Below are 22,244 nucleotides of genomic sequence, written 5' to 3'. Positions count from 1 at the left end.
CTCCTGTCCCTCTCCTGTACTCTCCCTCTCCTGTCCCTCTCCTGTTTCCCCTCCTATCCCTTTCCTGTCCCTCTCCTGTCCCTCTCCTGTCCACTCTCCTGTCAACTCTCCTGTCACTCTCCTGTCAACTCTCCTGTCACTCTCCTGTCCCCCTCCTGTCCCTCTCCTGTCCACTCTCCTGTCTCTCTCCTGTCCCCCTCCTGTCCACTTTCCTGTCCCTCTCCTGTCCCTCTCCTGTCTCCCCACCTGTCCCTCTCCTGTCACTCTCCTGTCCCTCTCCTGTCCACTCTTCTGTCCACTCTCCTGTCCTTCTCCTGTCTCTCTCCTGTCTCTCTCCTGTCAACTCTCCTGTCCACTCTCCTGTCTCCCCTCCTCTCCACTCTCCTGTCCCTCTCCTGTCCCCTCTCCTGTCCCTCTCCTGTCTCCCCTCCTGTCCCTCTCCTGTCCCTCTCCTGTCCACTCTCCTGTCTCCCCTTCTGTCCCTCTCCTGTCCACTCTCCTGTCAACTCTCCTGTCCCTCTCCTGTCCACTCTCCTGTCTCCCCTCTTCTGCACTCTCATGTCCCTCTCCTGTCCCCCTCCTGTCCACTCTCCTGTCAACTCTCCTCTCCACTCTCCTGTCTCCCCTCCTGTCCACTCTCCTGTCTCCCCTCCTGTCCACTCTCCTGTCCACTCTCCTATCCACTCTCCCGTCGCTCTCCTGTCCCTCTCCTATCCACTCTCCTGTCCCTCTCCTGTCCACTCTCCTGTCTCCCCTTCTGTCCCTCTCCTGTCCACTCTCCTGTCAACTCTCCTGTCCCTCTCCTGTCCACTCTCCTGTCTCCCCTCTTCTGCACTCTCATGTCCCTCTCCTGTCCCCCTCCTGTCCACTCTCCTGTCAACTCTCCTGTCCACTCTCCTGTCTCCCCTCCTGTCCACTCTCCTGTCTCCCCTCCTGTCCACTCTCCTGTCCACTCTCCTATCCACTCTCCCGTCCCTCTCCTGTCCCTCTCCTATCCACTCTCCTGTCCCTCTCCTGTCCCTCTCCCGTCCCTCTCCTGACTCTCTCCCGTCCCTCTCCTGTCCCTCTCCTATCCTCTCTCCTGTCTCTCTCCTATCCCTCTCCTGTCCCTCTCCTATCCACTCTCCTGTCCCTCTCCCGTCCCTCTCCTGTCCCTCTCCCGTCCCTCTCCTGTCCCTCTCCCGTCCCTCTCCTGTCCCTCTCCTATCCACTCTCCTGTCCCTCTCCTGTCCATCTCCTGTCCCTCTCCTGTCCCTCTCCCGTCCCTCTCCTGTCCCTCTCCCGTCCCTCTCCCGTCCCTCTCCCGTCCCTCTCCTGTCCCTCTCTCGTCCCTCTCCTGACTCTCTCCCGTCCCTCTCCCGTCCCTCTCCTATCCTCTCTCCTGTCTCTCTCCTATCCCTCTCCTGTCCCTCTCCTATCCACTCTCCTGTCCCTCTCCCGTCCCTCTCCTGTCCCTCTCCCGTCCCTCTCCTGTCCCTCTCCTGTCCCTCTCCTGTCCCTCTCACATCTACAATCCTGTCCCTCTCCTGTCCACTCTCCTGTCACTCTCCTGTCCCTCTCCCGTCCCTCTCCTGTCCCTCTCCTGTCCCTCTCCTGTCCCTCTCCTGTCACTCTCCTATCCACTCTCCTGTCCCTCTCCTGTCCACTCTCCTGTCCACTCTCCTGTCCCTCTCCTATCCACTCTCCTGTCCCTCTCCTATCCACTCTCCTGTCCCTCTCCTGTCCCTCTCCCGTCCCTTTCCTATCCACTCTCCTGTCCCTCTCCTGTCCACTCTCCTGTCCACTCTCCTGTCCCTCTCCTATCCACTCTCCTGTCCCTCTCCTGTCCCTCTCCTGTCCCTCTCCTGTCCCTCTCCTGTCCACTCTCCCGTCCCTCTCCCGTCCCTCTCCTATCCACTCTCCCGTCCCTCTCCCGTCCCTCTCCTATCCACTCTCCTATCCACTCTCCCGTCCCTCTCCTATCCACTGTCCTGTCCCTCTCCCGTCCCTCTCCTATCCACTCTCCTGTCCCTCTCCTATCCACTCTCCTGTCCACTCTCCTATCCACTCTCCCGTCCCTCTCCCGTCCCTCTCCTATCCACTCTCCTGTCCCTCTCCCGTCCCTCTCCTTTCCACTCTCCCGTCTCTCTCCTATCCACTCTCCCGTACCTCTCCCATCCCTCTCCTATCCACTCTCCTGTCCCTCTCCCGTCCCTCTCCTATCCACTCTCCCGTCCCTCTCCTATCCACTCTCCTGTCCCTCTCCCGTCCCTCTCCTATCCACTCTCCCGTCTCTCTCCTATCCACTCTCCCATCCCTCTCCTGTCCCTCTCCTATCCACTCTCCCATCCCTCGCCCATCCCTCTCCTGTCCCTGTCCTGTCCCTCTCCTATCCACTCTCCCATCCCTCTCCTGTCCCTGTCCTGTCCACTCTCCTGTCACTCTCCTATCCACTCTCCCGTCTCTCTCCTATCCACTCTCCCGTCCCTCTCCTATCCACTCTCCTGTCCCTCTCCCGTCCCTCTCCTATCCACTCTCCCATCCCTCTCTTGTCCCTGTCCTTTCCACTCTCCCGTCCCTCTCCTATCCACTCTCCGGTCCCTCTCCTATCCACTCTCCCGTCCCTCTCCCGTCTCTCTCCTATCCACTCTCCTGTCCCTCTCCCGTCCCTCTCCTATCCACTCTCCCGTCCCTCTCCTATCCACTCTCCTGTCCCTCTCCCGTCCCTCTCCTATCCACTCTCCTATCCCTCTCCCGTCCCTCTCCTATCCACTCTCCCATCTCTCTCCTATCCACTCTCCTGTCCCTCTCCCGTCCCTCTCCTATCCACGCTCCTATCCCTCTCCTGTCCCTCTCCTATCCACTCTCCTGTCCCTCTCCCGTCTCTCTCCTATCCACTCTCCCGTCCCTCTCCCATCCCTCTCCTGTCCCTGTCCTGTCCACACTCCTGTCCCTCTCCTATCCACTCTCCTGTCCCTCTCCTATCCACTCTCCTGTCCCTCTCCCGTCCCTCTCCTATCCACTCTCCCGTCCCTCTCCTATCCACTCTCCTGTCCCTCTCCCGTCCCTCTCCTATCCACTCTCCCATCCCTCACCTATCCACTCTCCCGTCCCTCTCCTGTCCCTGTCCTGTACCTCTCCTGTCAACTCTCCTGTCCCTCTCCCGTCCCTCTCCTAACCACTCTCCTGTTCACTCTCCTGTCTCTCCCCTGTCCCTCTCCTATCCACTCTCCTATCCACTCTCCTATCCACTCCCCTGTCACTCTCCTATCCACTCTCCTATCCACTCTCCTATCCACTCTCCTATCCACTCTCCTGTCTCTCCCCTGTCCCTCTCCTGTCCCTCTCCTATCCACTGTCCTGTCCCTCTCCTATCCACTCTCCTATCCACTCTCCTGTCTCTCTCCTGTCCCTCTCCTATCCACTCTCCTGTCCACTCTCCTGTCTCTCCCCTGTCCCTCTCCTATCCACTCTCCTGTCCACTCTCCTGTCTCTCTCCTGTCCCTCTCCTATCCACTCTCCTGTCCCTCTCCTATCCACTCTCCTATCCCTCTCCTATCCACTCTCCTGTCCCTCTCCTATCCACTCTCCTATCCACTCGCCTGTCCACTCTCCTATCCCTCACCTGTCCCTCTCCTATCCACTCTCCTGTCCCTCTCCTATCCACTGTCCTGTCCCTCTCCTATCCACTGTCCTCTCACTCTCCTATCCACTCTCCTGTCACTCTCCTGTCCCTCTCCTATCCACTGTCATGTCCCTCTCCTATCCACTATCCTGTCCCTTTCCTATCCACTCTCCTGTCACTCTCCTGTCCCTCTCCTGTCTCTCTAATGTCCCTCTCCTATCCACTCTCCTGTCTCTCTCCTGTCCACTCTCCTTTCACTCTCCTGTCCACTCTCCTGTCTCTCTCCTGTCCACTCTCCTGTCACTCTCCTGTCCACTCTCCTGTTTCTCTCCTGTCCACTCTCCTGTCAACTCTCCTGTCCACTCTCCTGTCTCCCCTCCTGTCCACTCTCCTGTCTCCCTCCTGTCCACTCTCCTGTCTCCCTCCTGTCCACTCTCCTGTCTCCCTCCTGTCCACTCTCCCGTCTCTCTCCCGTCTCTCTCCTGTCCACTCTCCTGTCCCTCTCCTGTCCACTCTCCTGTCTCTCTCCTGTCTCTCTCCTGTCCCCTCTCCTGTCTCTCTCCTGTCTCTCTCCTGTCTCTCTCCTATCCACTATCCCGTATCTTTCCTGTCCACTCTCTTGTCTCTCTCCTGTCCCTCTCCTGTCCACTCTCCTGTCTCTCTCCTGTCTCTCTCCTGTCCCCTCTCCTTTCTCTCTCCTGTCCCCTCTCCTGTCTCTCTCCTGTCTCTCTCCTGTCCACTCTCCTGTCTCTCTCCTGTCCACTCTCCTGTCTCTCTCCTGTCTCTCTCCTGTCTCTCTCCTATCCACTCTCCCGTCTCTTTCCTGTCCACTCTCCTGTCCACTCTCCTGTCTCTCTCCTGTCTCTCTCCTGTCTCTCTCCCATCCACTCTCCTCTCTCTCTCCTGTCCACTCTCCTGTCTCTCTCCTGTCTCTCTCATGTCTCTCTCTTGTCCCTCTCCTGTCTCTCTCCTGTCTATCTCCTGTCCACTCTCCTGTCCCTCTCCTATCCACTCTCCTATCCCTCTCCTATCACTCTCCTGTCCACTGTCCTGTCCCTCTCCTATCCACTCTCCTATCCACTCTCCTATCCACTATTCTGTCCCTCTCCTATCCACTCTCCTGTCCCTCTCCTATCCACTGTCCTGTCCCTCTCCTATCCACTCTCCTGTCACTCTCCTGTCCCTCTCCTATCCTCTGTCCTGTCCCTCTCCTATTCACTGTCCTGTCCCTCTCCTATCCACTCTCCTATCCACTCTCCTATCCACTCTCCTGTCACTTTCCTATCCACTGTCCTGTCCCTCTCCTATCCACTGTCCTTTCCCTCTCCTATCCACTCTCCTATCCACTCTCCTGTCCCTCTCCTATCCACTGTCGTGTCCCTCTCCTATCCACTGTCCTGTCCCTCTCCTATCCACTCTCCTGTCACTCTCCTATCCACTCTCCTGTCCCTCTCCTATCCATCTCCTGTCTCTCTCCTGTCCCTCTCCTATCCACTCTTCTGTCACTCTCCTGTCCACTCTTCTGTCTATCTCCTGTCCACTCTCCTGTCCACTATCCTGTCCCTCTCCTGTCCCTCTCCTGTCCACTCTCCTGTCCACTCTCCTGTCACTCTCCTGTCTCTCTCCTGTCCACTCTCCTGTCTCTCTCCTGTCCCCCTCCTGTCCACTCTCCTGTCCACTCTCCTGTCTCCCCTTCTGTCCACTCTCCTGTCTCCCTCCTGTCTACTCTCCCGTCTCTCTCCCGTCTCTATCCTGTCCACTCTCCTGTCCCTCTCCTGTTCCCCTCCTGTCCACTCTCCTGTCCACTCTCCTGTCTCCCCTCATGTCCACTCTCCTGTCTCTCTCCTGTCTACTCTCCCGTCTCTCTCCCGTCTCTTTCCTATCCACTGTCCTGTCCCTCTCCTATCCACTGTCCTTTCCCTCTCCTATCCACTCTCCTATCCACTCTCCTGTCCCTCTCCTATCCACTGTCGTGTCCCTCTCCTATCCACTGTCCTGTCCCTCTCCTATCCACTCTCCTGTCACTCTCCTATCCACTCTCCTGTCCCTCTCCTATCCCTCTCCTGTCTCTCTCCTGTCCCTCTCCTATCCACTCTTCTGTCACTCTCCTGTCCACTCTTCTGTCTATCTCCTGTCCACTCTCCTGTCCACTATCCTGTCTCTCTCCTGTCACTCTCCTGTCTCTCTCCTGTCCACTCTCCTGTCTCTCTCCTGTCCCCCTCCTGTCCACTCTCCTGTCCACTCTCCTGTCTCCCCTTCTGTCCACTCTCCTGTCTCCCTCCTGTCTACTCTCCCGTCTCTCTCCCGTCTCTATCCTGTCCACTCTCCTGTCCCTCTCCTGTTCCCCTCCTGTCCACTCTCCTGTCCACTCTCCTGTCTCCCCTCATGTCCACTCTCCTGTCTCTCTCCTGTCTACTCTCCCGTCTCTCTCCCGTCTCTATCCTGTCCACTCTCCTGTCCCTCTCCTGTTCCCCTCCTGTCTCTCTCCTGTCCACTCTCCTGTCCACTCTCCTGTCTCTCTCCTGTCTCTCTCCTATCCACTCTCCTGTCTCTCTTCTGTCTCTCTCCTGTCACTCTCCTATCCACTCTCCTGTCACTCTCCTATCCACTCTCCTATCCACTGTCCTGTCCCTCTCCTATCCACTGTCCTGTCCCTCTCCTATCCACTATCCTGTCCCTCTCCTATCCACTCTCCTGTTCCTCTCCTATCCACTCTCCTGTCCCTCTCCTATCCACTCTCCTATCCACTCTCCTGTCCCTCTCCTGTCTCTCTCCTGTCCCTCTCCTATCCACTCTTCTGTCACTCTCCTGTCCACTCTTCTGTCTCTCTCCTGTCCACTCTCCTGTCCACTCTCCTGTCCCTCTCCTGTCCCTCTCCTGTCCACTCTCCTGTCTCTCTCCTGTCCCCATCCTGTCCACTCTCCTGTCAACTCTCCTGTCCACTCTCCTGTCTCCCCTCCTGTCCACTGTCCTGTCTCCCTCCTGTCCACTCTCCCGTCTCTCTCCTGTCTCTCTCCTGTCCACTCTCCTGTCCACTCTCCTGTCTCTCTCCTGTCTCTCTCCTGTCACTCTCCTATCCACTCTCCTGTCACTCTCCTATCCACTCTCCTATCCACTGTCCTGTCCCTCTCCTATCCACTGTCCTGTCCCTCTCCTATCCACTCTCCTATCCACTCTCCTGTCCCTCTCCTATCCACTCTCCTGTCCCTCTCCTATCCACTCTCCTTTCCCTCTCCTATCCACTCTCCTGTCCCTCTCCTATCCACTCTCCTGTCCCTCTCCTATCCACTCTTCTGTCACTCTCCTGTCCACTCTTCTGTCTCTCTCCTGACCACTCTCCTGTCCCTCTCCTGTCCACTCTCCTGTCCACTCTCCTGTCCACTCTCCTGTCACTCTCCTGTCTCTCTCCTGTCCACTCTCCTGTCTCTCTCCTGTCCCCCTCCTGTCCACTCTCCTGTCAACTCTCCTGTCCACTCTCCTGTCTCCCCTCCTGTCCACTCTCCTGTCTCCCTCCTGTCCACTCTCCCGTCTCTCTCCCGTCTCTATCCTGTCCACTCTCCTGTCCCTCTCCTGTCCCCCTCCTGTCCACTCTCCTGTCCACTCTCCTGTCTCCCCTCATGTCCACTCTCCTGTCTCTCTCCTGTCCACTCTCCCGTCTCTCTCCTGTCCACTCTCCTGTCTCTCTCCTTTCACCCTCCTGTCCCTCTCCTGTCCACTCTCCTGTCTCTCTCCTGTCTCTCTCCTAACCTCTCTCCTGTCTCTCTCCTGTCCACTCTCCTGTCTCTCTCCTGTCCCCTCTCCTGCCTCTCTCCTGTCTCTCTCCTGTCTCTCTCCTATCCACTCTCCCATCTCTCTCCTGTCTCTCTCCTGTCTCTCTCCTGTCACTCTCCTGTCCCTCTCCTGTCCACTCTCCTGTCTCTCTCCTGTCTCTCTCCTATCCACTTTCCTGTCTCTCTCCTGTCTCTCTCTTGTCTCTCTCCTGTCCCCTCTCCTGTCTCTCTCCTGTCTCTCTCCTGTCTCTCTCCTATCCACTATCCCGTATCTTTCCTGTCCACTCTCTTGTCTCTCTCCTGTCCCTCTCCTGTCCACTCTCCTGTCTCTCTCCTGTCTCTCTCCTGTCCCCTCTCCTTTCTCTCTCCTGTCCCCTCTCCTGTCTCTCTCCTGTCTCTCTCCTGTCCACTCTCCTGTCTCTCTCCTGTCCACTCTCCTGTCTCTCTCCTGTCTCTCTCCTGTCTCTCTCCTATCCACTCTCCCGTCTCTTTCCTGTCCACTCTCTTGTCTCTCTCCTGTCCCTCTCCTGTCCACTCTCCTGTCTCTCTCCTGTCTCTCTCCTGTCTCTCTCCCATCCACTCTCCTCTCTCTCTCCTGTCCACTCTCCTGTCTCTCTCCTGTCTCTCTCATGTCTCTCTCTTGTCCCTCTCCTGTCTCTCTCCTGTCTATCTCCTGTCCACTCTCCTGTCCCTCTCCTATCCACTCTCCTATCCCTCTCCTATCACTCTCCTGTCCACTGTCCTGTCCCTCTCCTATCCACTCTCCTATCCACTCTCCTATCCACTATTCTGTCCCTCTCCTATCCACTCTCCTGTCCCTCTCCTATCCACTGTCCTGTCCCTCTCCTATCCACTCTCCTGTCACTCTCCTGTCCCTCTCCTATCCTCTGTCCTGTCCCTCTCCTATTCACTGTCCTGTCCCTCTCCTATCCACTCTCCTATCCACTCTCCTATCCACTCTCCTGTCACTTTCCTATCCACTGTCCTGTCCCTCTCCTATCCACTGTCCTTTCCCTCTCCTATCCACTCTCCTATCCACTCTCCTGTCCCTCTCCTATCCACTGTCGTGTCCCTCTCCTATCCACTGTCCTGTCCCTCTCCTATCCACTCTCCTGTCACTCTCCTATCCACTCTCCTGTCCCTCTCCTATCCATCTCCTGTCTCTCTCCTGTCCCTCTCCTATCCACTCTTCTGTCACTCTCCTGTCCACTCTTCTGTCTATCTCCTGTCCACTCTCCTGTCCACTATCCTGTCCCTCTCCTGTCCCTCTCCTGTCCACTCTCCTGTCCACTCTCCTGTCACTCTCCTGTCTCTCTCCTGTCCACTCTCCTGTCTCTCTCCTGTCCCCCTCCTGTCCACTCTCCTGTCCACTCTCCTGTCTCCCCTTCTGTCCACTCTCCTGTCTCCCTCCTGTCTACTCTCCCGTCTCTCTCCCGTCTCTATCCTGTCCACTCTCCTGTCCCTCTCCTGTTCCCCTCCTGTCCACTCTCCTGTCCACTCTCCTGTCTCCCCTCATGTCCACTCTCCTGTCTCTCTCCTGTCTACTCTCCCGTCTCTCTCCCGTCTCTTTCCTATCCACTGTCCTGTCCCTCTCCTATCCACTGTCCTTTCCCTCTCCTATCCACTCTCCTATCCACTCTCCTGTCCCTCTCCTATCCACTGTCGTGTCCCTCTCCTATCCACTGTCCTGTCCCTCTCCTATCCACTCTCCTGTCACTCTCCTATCCACTCTCCTGTCCCTCTCCTATCCCTCTCCTGTCTCTCTCCTGTCCCTCTCCTATCCACTCTTCTGTCACTCTCCTGTCCACTCTTCTGTCTATCTCCTGTCCACTCTCCTGTCCACTATCCTGTCTCTCTCCTGTCACTCTCCTGTCTCTCTCCTGTCCACTCTCCTGTCTCTCTCCTGTCCCCCTCCTGTCCACTCTCCTGTCCACTCTCCTGTCTCCCCTTCTGTCCACTCTCCTGTCTCCCTCCTGTCTACTCTCCCGTCTCTCTCCCGTCTCTATCCTGTCCACTCTCCTGTCCCTCTCCTGTTCCCCTCCTGTCCACTCTCCTGTCCACTCTCCTGTCTCCCCTCATGTCCACTCTCCTGTCTCTCTCCTGTCTACTCTCCCGTCTCTCTCCCGTCTCTATCCTGTCCACTCTCCTGTCCCTCTCCTGTTCCCCTCCTGTCTCTCTCCTGTCCACTCTCCTGTCCACTCTCCTGTCTCTCTCCTGTCTCTCTCCTATCCACTCTCCTGTCTCTCTTCTGTCTCTCTCCTGTCACTCTCCTATCCACTCTCCTGTCACTCTCCTATCCACTCTCCTATCCACTGTCCTGTCCCTCTCCTATCCACTGTCCTGTCCCTCTCCTATCCACTATCCTGTCCCTCTCCTATCCACTCTCCTGTTCCTCTCCTATCCACTCTCCTGTCCCTCTCCTATCCACTCTCCTATCCACTCTCCTGTCCCTCTCCTGTCTCTCTCCTGTCCCTCTCCTATCCACTCTTCTGTCACTCTCCTGTCCACTCTTCTGTCTCTCTCCTGTCCACTCTCCTGTCCACTCTCCTGTCCCTCTCCTGTCCCTCTCCTGTCCACTCTCCTGTCTCTCTCCTGTCCCCATCCTGTCCACTCTCCTGTCAACTCTCCTGTCCACTCTCCTGTCTCCCCTCCTGTCCACTGTCCTGTCTCCCTCCTGTCCACTCTCCCGTCTCTCTCCTGTCTCTCTCCTGTCCACTCTCCTGTCCACTCTCCTGTCTCTCTCCTGTCTCTCTCCTGTCACTCTCCTATCCACTCTCCTGTCACTCTCCTATCCACTCTCCTATCCACTGTCCTGTCCCTCTCCTATCCACTGTCCTGTCCCTCTCCTATCCACTCTCCTATCCACTCTCCTGTCCCTCTCCTATCCACTCTCCTGTCCCTCTCCTATCCACTCTCCTTTCCCTCTCCTATCCACTCTCCTGTCCCTCTCCTATCCACTCTCCTGTCCCTCTCCTATCCACTCTTCTGTCACTCTCCTGTCCACTCTTCTGTCTCTCTCCTGACCACTCTCCTGTCCCTCTCCTGTCCACTCTCCTGTCCACTCTCCTGTCCACTCTCCTGTCACTCTCCTGTCTCTCTCCTGTCCACTCTCCTGTCTCTCTCCTGTCCCCCTCCTGTCCACTCTCCTGTCAACTCTCCTGTCCACTCTCCTGTCTCCCCTCCTGTCCACTCTCCTGTCTCCCTCCTGTCCACTCTCCCGTCTCTCTCCCGTCTCTATCCTGTCCACTCTCCTGTCCCTCTCCTGTCCCCCTCCTGTCCACTCTCCTGTCCACTCTCCTGTCTCCCCTCATGTCCACTCTCCTGTCTCTCTCCTGTCCACTCTCCCGTCTCTCTCCTGTCCACTCTCCTGTCTCTCTCCTTTCACCCTCCTGTCCCTCTCCTGTCCACTCTCCTGTCTCTCTCCTGTCTCTCTCCTAACCTCTCTCCTGTCTCTCTCCTGTCCACTCTCCTGTCTCTCTCCTGTCCCCTCTCCTGCCTCTCTCCTGTCTCTCTCCTGTCTCTCTCCTATCCACTCTCCCATCTCTCTCCTGTCTCTCTCCTGTCTCTCTCCTGTCACTCTCCTGTCCCTCTCCTGTCCACTCTCCTGTCTCTCTCCTGTCTCTCTCCTATCCACTTTCCTGTCTCTCTCCTGTCTCTCTCTTGTCTCTCTCCTATCCACTCTCCTGTCTCTCTCCTGTCTCTCTCTTGTCTCTCCTGTCTCTCTCCTGTCCCTCTCCCGTCCTTCTCCTATCCACTTTCCTGTCCCTCTCCCGTCCCTCTCCTATCCACTCTCCTGTCTCTCTCCTGTCCACTCTCCTGTCTCTCTCCTGTCACTCTCCTCTCCACTCTCCTGTCTCTCTCCTGTCCACTCTCCTGTCTCTCTCCTGTCTCTCTCCTGTCACTCTCCTATCCACTCTCCCGTCCCTCTCCTGTACTGTCCCTCTCCTGGCCCTCTCCTGTCTCTCTCCTGGCCCTCTCCTGTCTCCCCTCCTATCCACTCTCCTGTCCATCTCCTGCCCAGGTACAGAGGACTACCGTAGCAGACTGAGTGGAGAGTGTTTCCAGGACCTGGTGTGTCCAGAGAAGTGTCGCTGTGAGGGCACCGTGGTGGACTGCTCCAACCTCAAACTGACCAAACTGCCTCCACACCTCCCCGAGCACACCACAGACCTGTAGGAGCACACACACACCACAGACCTGTAGGAGCACACACACACACACACACACACACACACACACACACACACACACACACACACACACACACACACACACACACACACACACACCACAGACCTGTAGGAGCACACACACACCACAGACCTGTAGGAGCACACACACACACATACACACACACACACACACACACACCACAGACCTGTAGGAGCACGCACACACACCACAGACCTGTAGGAGCACACACACACCACAGACCTGTAGTAGCACACACACACACACCACACATACACACACATACACACACATACACATACACACACATATCTCCCAGACCTCTCAGTCTCCCCTCTCTCTATCCCCTCAATCTATCCCTCTCTCCCCTCAATCTACCACCTTTCTGTCTCCCCTCTCTATCCCCTCAATCTATCCCCTCTCTCTATCCCCTCTCTAATTTCAATTAAAATGTAAGGGCTTTATTGGCATGGGAAACATACAGAATGTTAACATTGCCAAAGCAATGTGAAGTAGATAATAAACAAAAGTGAAATAATGTATTCACATTATTCATTTCCTTTGGCTTTGATGTCTCATGATTGAGTATTGTTCAGGTAGACTGTGATTTTGCTGTGGTCTGATAAGGGTGTCAGTGGGCTGACTGTGAACGCTCTGAGAGACTCTGGGTTGAGGTCAATGATAAAGTAGTCCACAGTACTACTGCCAAGAGATGAGCTATAGGTGTCCCTACCTTAGGAGTCCCCTCGAAATCTACCATTGACTATGCACATACCCAGCGTGGTTATGTTGTCATAGTTGTGTCTAGGGGGGCAAATGGGGCAAGGAATGCTGTCACCTCCAGGCAGGTGTTTGTCCCCATGTGTGCTGAGGGTGTCAGGTTCTTGTCCGGTTCTGGCATTTAGGTCACCACAGACTAGTACATGTCCCTGGGCCTAGAAATGGTTGATCTCTCCCTCTAGGATGGAGAAGCTGTCTTGATTAAAGTATCTATCTCTCTCTACCCCCTCTCTCTACCCCCTCTCTTTATGCCCCTCTCTCTACCCCCTCTCTCTCTATGCTCATCTCTCTATCCCCTCTCTTTATACCCCTCTCTCTATCCCCTCTCTTTATGCCCCTCTCTCTACCCCCTCTCTTTATTCCCCTCTCTCTACCCCCTCTCTTTATGCCCATCTCTCTACCCCCTTTCTCTACCCCCTCTCTCTATGCTCATCTCTCTACCCACCTCTCTATGCCCCTCTCTCTACCCCCTCTCTCTACCCCCTCTCTTTATGCCCCTCTCTCTACCCCCTCTCTTTATGCCCCTCTCTCTACCCCCTCTCTTTATGCCCCTCTCTCTACCTCCTCTCTGTACCCCCTCTCTTTATGCCACTCTCTCTACCCCCTCTCTCTACCCCCTCTCTTTATGCCCCTCTCTCTACCCCCTCTCTCTACCCCCTCTCTCTACCCCCTCTCTTTATGCCCCTCTCTCTACCCCCTCTCTTTATGCCCCTCTCTCTACCCCCTCTCTCTACCCACTCTCTCTATCCCCTCTCTTTATGCCCCTCTCTCTACCCCCTCTCTCTACCCCCTATCTTTATGCCCCTCTACCCCCTCTCTTTATGCCCCTCTCTCTACCCCCTCTCTCTATCCCCCTCTCTCTATGCTCATCTCTCTACCCACCTCTCTATGCCCCTCTCTCTACCCTCTCTCTCTATACCCCTCCCTCTACCCCCTCTCTCTATCCCCCTCTCTCTACCCCCTCTCTCTATGCTCATCTCTCGACCCACCTCTCTATGCCCCTCTCTCTACCCTCTCTCTCTATACCCCTCCCTCTACCCCCTCTCTCTATCCCCCTCTCTCTACCCCCTCTCTCTATGCTCATCTCTCTACCCCCTCTCTCTACCCCCTCTCTTTATGCCCCTCTCTCTACCCCCTCTCTTTATGCCCCTCCCTCTACCCCCTCTCTCTATCCCCCTCTCTCTACCCCCTCTCTCTATGCTCATCTCTCGACCAACCTCTCTATGCCCCTCTCTCTACCCTCTCTCTCTATACCCCTCCCTCTACCCCCTCTCTCTATCCCCCTCTCTCTACCCCCTCTCTCTATGCTCATCTCTCTACCCCCTCTCTCTACCCCCTCTCTTTATGCCCCTCTCTCTACCCCCTCTCTTTATGCCCCTCTCTCTACCCCCTCTCTCTATCCCCCTCTCTCTACCCCTCTCTCTATGCTCATCTCTCTACCCACCTCTCTATGCACCCCCCCTCTCCTGTTTCTCTCTATACCCCTCCCTCTACCCCCTCTCTCTATCCCCCTCTCTCTATGCTCATCTCTCTACCCACCTCTCTATGCCCCTCTCTCTACCCTCTCTCTCTCTACCCCTCCCTCTACCCCCTCTCTCTATCCCCCTCTCTCTACCCCCTCTCTCTATGCTCATCTCTCTACCCACCTCTCTATGCCCCTCTCTCTACCCTCTCTCTCTATGCCCCTCTCTCTACCCTCTCTCTCTATACCCCTCCCTCTACCCCCTCCCTCTACCCCCTCTCTACCCCCCTCTCTCTACCCCCTCTCTCTATCCCCCTCTCTCTACCCCTTCTCTCTAAGCTCATCTCTCTACCCACCTCTCTACCCACCTCTCTATGCTCATCTCTCTACCCCCTCTCTCTATCCCCCTCTCTCTACCCACTTCTCTATGCCCCTCTCTCTAACCTCTCTCTTTATACCCCTCTCTCTGCCCCTTCTCTTTATCCCCCTCTCTCTACCCCCTCTCTCTACCCCTTCTCTTTATACCCCTCTCTCTACCCCCTCTCTACCCCTCTCTTTACCCCTTCTCTTTATCCCCCTCTCTCTACCCCCTCTCTCTACCCCTTCTCTTTATGCCCCTCTCTCTACCCCCTCTCTCTATCTCCTCTCTCTACCCCCTCTCTCTATCCCCTCTCTCTACCCCCTCTCTCTATACCCCTCTCTCTACCCCCTCTCTCTACCCCCTCTCTCTACCCACCTCTCTATGCCCCTCTCTCTACCCCCTCTCTCTATGCCCATCTCTCTACCCACCTCTCTATGCCCCTCTCTCTACCCCCTCTCTCTATGCCCATCTCTCTACCCACCTCTCTATGCCCCTCTCTCTACCCCCTCTCTCTACCCCCTCTCTCTACCCCCTCTCTCTACCCCCTCTCTCTATCCCCTCTCTCTATCCCCTCTCTCTATCCCCCTCTCTCTATGCCCATCTCTCTATGCCCCTCTCTCTACCCTCTCTCTATATACCCCTCTCTCTATCCCCTCTCTCTATCCCCTCTCTCTATCCCCTCTCTCTATCCCCTCTCTCTATCCCCTCTCTCAACCCCCTCTCTCTATGCCCATCTCTCTACCCCCTCTCTCTACCCCCTCTCTCTATGCCCCTCTCTCTACCCCCTATATCTATACCCCTCTCTCTACACACCTCTCTATGCCCCTCTCTCTACCCCCTCTCTCTATACCCCTCTCTCTACCCACCTCTCTATGCCCCTCTCTCTACCCCCTCTCTCTATGCCCAACCCCATCAATACTAGTTCACCCTCACCACATCTCACAGTGAGTGATGGCTAGCTAATAGCACCAGGCAATCCCGGGCTATTAGGCCCTGGCTCCACTCTGGCCAAGTCCCAGTGCAGAGCATGTCAGGGAAACTAAATGTTGCCCTTCTCCACTGGCTAGAGGACATATACCACATCAGGATGTTTTCTCCCTCTCTCCTCTCTATTGTCTCTCTCCCCCCTCTCCTCTCCCCTCTCTCTCCCTCCCTTTATCTCTCTCTCTCTCTCCTCTCTCTGTCTCCTCTCTCCTCTTGCTTCTCTCTTTCCCTCCCTTTATCTCTCTCTCTCCTCTCTCTCCCTCCCTTTATCTCTCTCTCTCTCCTCTCTCTCTCCCTCCCTCCCTCCCTCCCTCCCTCCCTCCCTCCCTTTATCTCTCTCTCCTCTCTCTCGCCCTCCCTTTATCTATCTCTCCTCTCTCCTTCCCTCTCTTTATCTCTCTCTCTCCCTCCCTTTATCTCTCTCTCCTCCCTCTCTCTCCCTCTCTTTATCTCTCTCTCTCCTCTCTCCCTCCCTCCCTTTAGCTCTCTCTCCTCTCTCCCTCCCTCCCTTTATCTCTCTCCCGTCTCTCTCCCTCCCTCCCTTTATCTCTCTCTCTCCCTCGCTCCCTTTATCTCTCTCCTCTCTCTCCCTCCCTCCCTCCCATTATCTCTCTCTCTCCCTTTATCTTTATCTCTCTCTCCCTTTATCTTTATCTCTCTCTCTCCTCTCTCTATCCCCCCTTATCTTTATCTCTCTCTCTCCTCTCTCCCTCCCTCCCTTTATCTGTCTCTCCTCTCTCTCTCCCTCCCTTTATCTTTATCGCTCTCTCTCCCTCCCTCCCTTTATTTCTCTCTCTCTCCCTCCCTCCCTTTATCTCTCTCTCTCTCTCCTCTCTCCCTCCCTCCCTTTATCTCTCTCCCTCCCTTTATCTCTCTCTCCTCTCTCTCTCTCCCTCCCTTTATCTTTATCTCTCTCCTCTCTCCCTCCATCCCTTTATCTCTCTCCTCTCTCTCTCCCTCCCTCCCTTTATTTCTCTCTCTCCCTCCCTTTATCTCTCTCTCTCTCCCTCCCTCCCTTTATCTTTCTCCTCTCTCTCCCTCCCTCCCTCCCTTTATCTCTCTCCTCTCTCTCCCTTTATCTTTATCTCTCTCTCTCCTCTCTCTATCCCTCCCTTTATCTTTATCTCTCTCTCTCCTCTCTCCCTCCCTCCCTTTATCTCTCTCTCCTCTCTCTCTCTCTCCCTTTATCTTTATCTCTTTCTCTCCTCTCTCCCTCTCTCCCTCCCTTTATCTCTCTCTCCTCTCTCTCTCTCTCCCTTTATCTTTATTGCTCTCTCTCCCTCCCTCCCTTTATTTATCTCTCTCTCCTCTCTCCCTCCCTCCCTTTATCTCTCTCTCTCCTCTCTCTCTCCCTCTCTTTATCTTTATAACTCTCTCTCCTCTCATCTCTCTCTCTCTTTCCTTCCCAAGGAAACTGTTTTATGTCTGGTATCTTCTCAAGGCATGGCCCGTCTTTCCAGTCGAGGGAAATTAGCAAAGGTTGATGATTGGCGATCGCCCACCCATCATACAAACTCGTCCCTTTAGCGGCGAGCGATTTGAATATAAGTGATTTTTTTATGTCTCTTACCTGGCTTTAGCAACTGCACTCTGACTCACTCAGTCACTGTGGGGCTATTAACCTTCGTTTTAACATTCTGTCTCTCTCTCTCCCCCCTCTCTCTCTCTCTCTCTCTCTCTCTCTCTCCCTGTCTCTCTCTCTCTCTCTCCCTGTCTCTTTCTCTCCCTCTCTCTCTCTCTCTCTCTCTCTCTCTCTCTCTCTCTCTGTCTCTCTCTCTCTCTGTCTCTCTCTCTCTGTCTCTCTCTCTCTCTCTCTCTCTCTCTCTCTCTCTCTCTCTCTCTCTCTCTCTCTCTCTCTCTCTCTCTCTCCACAACAGGCGCCTGAATGACAATGAAATGTCCATCCTGGAGGCTGTGGGGACCTTTAAGAAGCTCCCCAACCTGAGGAAGATGTATGGCTGTTTTCATTGCCCTTTAAAACACACATACACACAGGCTGAGTTGTTGTGGTGTGTTGCAGTCTGGGCATGTCATGTCTGAGAGGTTTATGTCAACACCAACTTTTTATGCAATGAGCGGTTTTAAGAACCTAGGGAGGGGAAGAGAGGAGAAGATGGGGAGGAGAGGAGACTGGGGTGGAGAGAGGGAGGCAGGGGAATATTCTATCCAAATGGGAGAGGACAAGGTGATTTATAGTCAGGCAATATAAAAGGCCCACTCCAGGAAGATGAAAAAAGCCAAGTCTGCTGCTGCTGCTGTATACAACACGATGAGGAGTGATTTATCTAACATGAAAATGCATACCATCTAGCATCATCAGAGAAATTATATATTGAGCAACATCTAAACTTCTCCCCTCCTCTTCATGGCGCCATGGAAAACTGGTGTAGATGTTGTTTGCTACCCATCACACTTAGGAATGCTATATATATATTTCCTGTTGTTTGCAACCAATCATACTTTGGATTGTTTGGCCTAAGACTATGACACAGCGGGTAAAACCAGTTGAAATAATGTCATTTCCACCTGTTCCGCCCTTTGGGGACAGATTAGGACGCAGGCGAGACAAACGTTAACCCAATTAGGCTTGATGATTGATTCTCCCTGTTACTGGAGTGGGAGGCTAAATGAGAAGTTTATGTGTTTGGCTGGTTATAATGATGTTGAGGTAAAAAGATCTTAACACAGTGTGATATTTACCATGTTCATCTCTCTCTCCCCCTCTCTCACAGTAACCTTAGCAACAACAAGCTGCGGGACATACGTGAGGGGGCCTTCGACGGAGCCGTGGGGGTCTTGGAGTTGCTTCTGACGGGCAACAAGCTGCAGGCCCTGCAGGGACGAATGTTCCGAGGGCTGACCGGACTCAAGACACTGTGAGTGGAGCCGAGCGGCCATCTTAGAATATAAAGGCTTAGACCCAATGCCCAAGGGTTGAAGTTGTATTTAATAATATCCACATGGCAGTCATAATCTAGGTTTCCATCTAATTGGCGACAGATTGTCATGCAAATATTCTAAAATCTGCTTAAATAAAATACCTGCGGTGTGTTTCCACCAAACTAACTTGTTGAGGATAAAAATCACTATGTGATGACATACTTTTAGTTTTCATGTATAGAATAAAACTCTAAAGTTCAATATCTTTCCATCTCATTTTCAACTCTACCAATAGTTTTGTCACAGACACTGTTGCGTTGAATAGACAATGTGCCTCTTCTGGTCTTGACACGTGGGCTCCAGACAAAAGCTTGCAGATAAAGTGCAGGTAGGCTAGTCTACATGATGAGATTATGGATAAGAGCGAGAATACAGTGCCTTGCGAAAGTATTCGGCCCCCTTGAACTTTGCGACCTTTTGCCACATTTCAGGCTTCAAACATAAAGATATAAAACTGTATTTTTTTGTGAAGAATCAACAACAAGTGGGACACAATCATGAAGTGGAACAACATTTATTGGATATTTCAAACTTTTTAACAAATCAAAAACTGAAAAATTGGGCGTGCAAAATTATTCAGCCCCCTTAAGTTAATACTTTGTAGCGCCACCTTTTGCTGCGATTACAGCTGTAAGTCGCTTGGGGTGTGTCTCTATCAGTTTTGCACATCGAGAGACTGACATTTTTTCCCATTCCTCCTTGCAAAACAGCTCGAGCTCAGTGAGGTTGGATGGAGAGCATTTGTGAACAGCAGTTTTCAGTTCTTTCCACAGATTCTCGATTGGACTCAGGTCTGGACTTTGACTTGGCCATTCTAACACCTGGATATGTTCATTTTTAAACCATTCCATTGTAGATTTTGCTTTATGTTTTGGATCATTGTCTTGTTGGAAGACAAATCTCCGTCCCAGTCTCAGGTCTTTTGCAGACTCCATCAGGTTTTCTTCCAGAATGGTCCTGTATTTGGCTCCATCCATCTTCCCATCAATTTTAACCATCTTCCCTGTCCCTGCTGAAGAAAAGCAGGCCCAAACCATGATGCTGCCACCACCATGTTTGACAGTGGGCATGGTGTGTTCAGCTGTGTTGCTTTTACGCCAAACATAACGTTTTGCATTGTTGCCAAAAAGTTCAATTTTGGTTTCATCTGACCAGAGCACCTTCTTCCACATGTTTGGTGTGTCTCCCAGGTGGCTTGTGGCAAACTTTAAACGACACTTTTTATGGATATCTTTAAGAAATGCCTTTCTTCTTGCCACTCTTCCATAAAGGCCAGATTTGTGCAATATACGATTGTTGTCCTATGGACAGAGTCTCCCACCTCAGCTGTAGATCTCTGCAGTTCATCCAGAGTGATCATGGGCCTCTTAGATTTGCAGTGGTCTGATACTCCTTCCATTTCAATATTATCGCTTGCACAGTGCTCCTTGGGAAGTTTAAAGCTTGGGAAATCTTTTTGTATCCAAATCCGGCTTTAAACTTCTTCACAACATTATCTCGGACCTGCCTGGTGTGTTCCTTGTTCTTCATGATGCTCTCTGCGCTTTTAACGGACCTCTGAGACTATCACAGTGCAGGTGCATTTATACGGAGACTTGATTACACACAAGTGGATTGTATTTATCATCATTAGTCATTTAGGTCAACATTGGATCATTCAGAGATCCTCACTGAACTTCTGGAGAGAGTTTGCTGCACTGAAAGTAAAGGGGCTGAATAATTTTGCACGCCCAATTTTTCAGTTTTTGATTTGTTAAAAAAGTTTGAAATATCCAATAAATGTCGTTCCACTTCATGATTGTGTCCCACTTGTTGTTGATTCTTCACAAAAAAATACAGTTTTATATCTTTATGTTTGAAGCCTGAAATGTGGCAAAAGGTCGCAAAGTTCAAGGGGGCCGAATACTTTCGCAAGGCACTGTATGTTTATCGATCATCATGTCATCAGAATAAGTCCATCAATATTTATTGTAAAGGAGAAAAACATGTCCTTGTCAATCTACACACAATACCCCATAATGACAAAGCGAAAACAGGTTTTGGGATTTTTTAGGAAATGTATTGAAAATAAAAAACAGAAATAACTTATTTATATAAGTATTCAGACCCTTTTCTATGAGCTCAGGTGCATCCTGTTCCCATTGATCATCCTTGAGATGTTTCTACAACTTGTTTGGAGTCCACTTGTGGTAAATTCAATTGATTGGACATGATTTGGAAAGACACATACCTGTCTATATAAGCTCCCACAGTTGACAGTGCATGTCAGAGCAAAAACCAAGCCATGAGGTCGAAGGAATTGTCTGTAGAGCTCCGAGACAGGATTATGACGAAGCACATCTGGGGAAGGGTACCAAAAACATGTCTGCAGCATTGAAGGTCCCCAAGAACACAGTGGCCTCCATAATTCTTAAATGGAAGAAGTTTGGAACCACCAAGACTCTTCCAGTAGTTGGCCGCCCGGCCAAACTGAGCAATCAGGGGAGAAGGGCGTTGGTCAGGGAGGTGATCAAGAACCTGATGGTCACTCTGACAGAGCTCTAGAGTTCCTCTGTGGAGATGGGAGAACCTTCCAGAAGGATAACCATCGCTGCAGCACTCCACCAATCAGGCCTTTATGGTAGAGAGGCCAGACAGAAGCCACTCCTCAGTAAAAGGCACATGACCGCCTGGAGTCGATCAAACCAAGATTGAACTCTTTGGCCTGAATGCCAAGTTTCACGCCTGGAAGAAACATGACACTATCCCTACGGTGAAGCATGGTGGTGGCAGCATCATGCTGTGGAGATGTTTTTCAGTGGCAGGGACTGGGAGACTAGTCAGGATCGAGGGAAAGTTGAATGGAGCACACAGATCCTTGATGAAAACCTGCTCCAGAGTGCTCAAGACCTCAGACTGGGGGTAAAGGGTCGCTTTCCAACAGGACAATGACCCTAAGCACACCGCCAAGAAATCGCAGTAGTGATTTGGGACAATTCTCTGAATGTCCTTGAGTGGCCCAGCCTAGCATCTCTGAAGAGACCTGAAAATAGCCTTGCAGCGACACTCCCCGTCCAACCTGACAGAGCTTGAGAGGATCTAACAGACAATACAGACAATACATCTAACCACTGTATACTCAACAACATTCACAGACATACACACTCCCTAACAGACAATACATCTAACCACTGTATACTCAACAACATTCACAGACATACACACTCCCTAACAGACAATACATCTAACCACTGTATACTCAACAACATTCACAGACATACATACTCCCTAACAGACAATACATCTAACCACTGTATACTCAACAACATTCAGACATTCACAGACATACACACTCCCTAACAGACCATACATCAACAACATTCACAGACATACACACTCCCTAACAGACAATACATCTAACCACTGTATACTCAACAACATTCAGACATTCACAGACATACACACTCCCAAACAGACAATACATCAACAACATTCACAGACATACACACTCCCTAACAGACAATACATCTAACCACTGTATACTCAACAACATTCAGACATTCACAGACATACACACTCCCAAACAGATAATACATCAACAACATTCACAGACATACACACTCCCTAACAGACAATACATCTAACCACTGTATACTCAACAACATTCAGACATTCACAGACATACACACTCCCAAACAGACAATACATCAACAACATTCACAGACATACACACTCCCTAACAGACAATACATCTAACCACTGTATACTCAACAACATTCAGACATTCACAGACATACACACTCCCAAACAGACAATACATCAACAACATTCACAGACATACACACTCCCAAACAGACAATACATCAACAACATTCACAGACATACACACTCCCTAACAGACCCGTTCTCTAAACAGATGCCTAGAGACTAATGACTGAGTGCATTCTGGGAAATAATATTTAAAAGGTAAAACAACAGCCCCAGTGACAGCCCCCCCTCTCTATATCTCAAATCAAATCAAATTGTATTTGTCACATGCACCGAACTATGAAATACTTAACTTACAAGCTCATAACCAACAATGCAGTTCAATAAATAGACTTACTTAAATATTTACTCAATAAACTAAAAAATAAAATAAAATGTAAGACACTAAAATAACAATACCGAATC

At 52.4% G+C, this 22,244-nt stretch overlaps 1 protein-coding gene across 5 annotated transcripts in view; it reads left to right on the top strand.

The window, feature by feature from the left end:
* Window positions 1-22,244, top strand: part of LOC110504786 (slit homolog 3 protein) — a 445,911-nt gene that overhangs the window by 321,362 nt on the left and 102,305 nt on the right. For 4 of the 5 annotated variants that reach the window (XM_036969807.1, XM_036969808.1, XM_036969805.1 and 1 more), the window contains 3 exons: window positions 11,396-11,546; window positions 17,030-17,104; window positions 17,885-18,028. In XM_036969807.1, coding sequence (XP_036825702.1) covers window positions 11,396-11,546; window positions 17,030-17,104; window positions 17,885-18,028 — 370 coding nt within the window. The remainder of the gene's footprint in view (window positions 1-11,395; window positions 11,547-17,029; window positions 17,105-17,884; window positions 18,029-22,244) is intronic. The other variant, XM_036969806.1, reaches the window with a different exon arrangement.

The sequence above is a fragment of the Oncorhynchus mykiss genome, chromosome 31 (genome assembly GCF_013265735.2).
Source record: "Oncorhynchus mykiss isolate Arlee chromosome 31, USDA_OmykA_1.1, whole genome shotgun sequence".
In the NCBI taxonomy this organism is placed as follows: Eukaryota; Metazoa; Chordata; class Actinopteri; order Salmoniformes; family Salmonidae; genus Oncorhynchus; species Oncorhynchus mykiss.
Note: the sequence above shows the minus strand (reverse complement) of the source record. Positions and strands in the feature narration are given on the sequence as shown.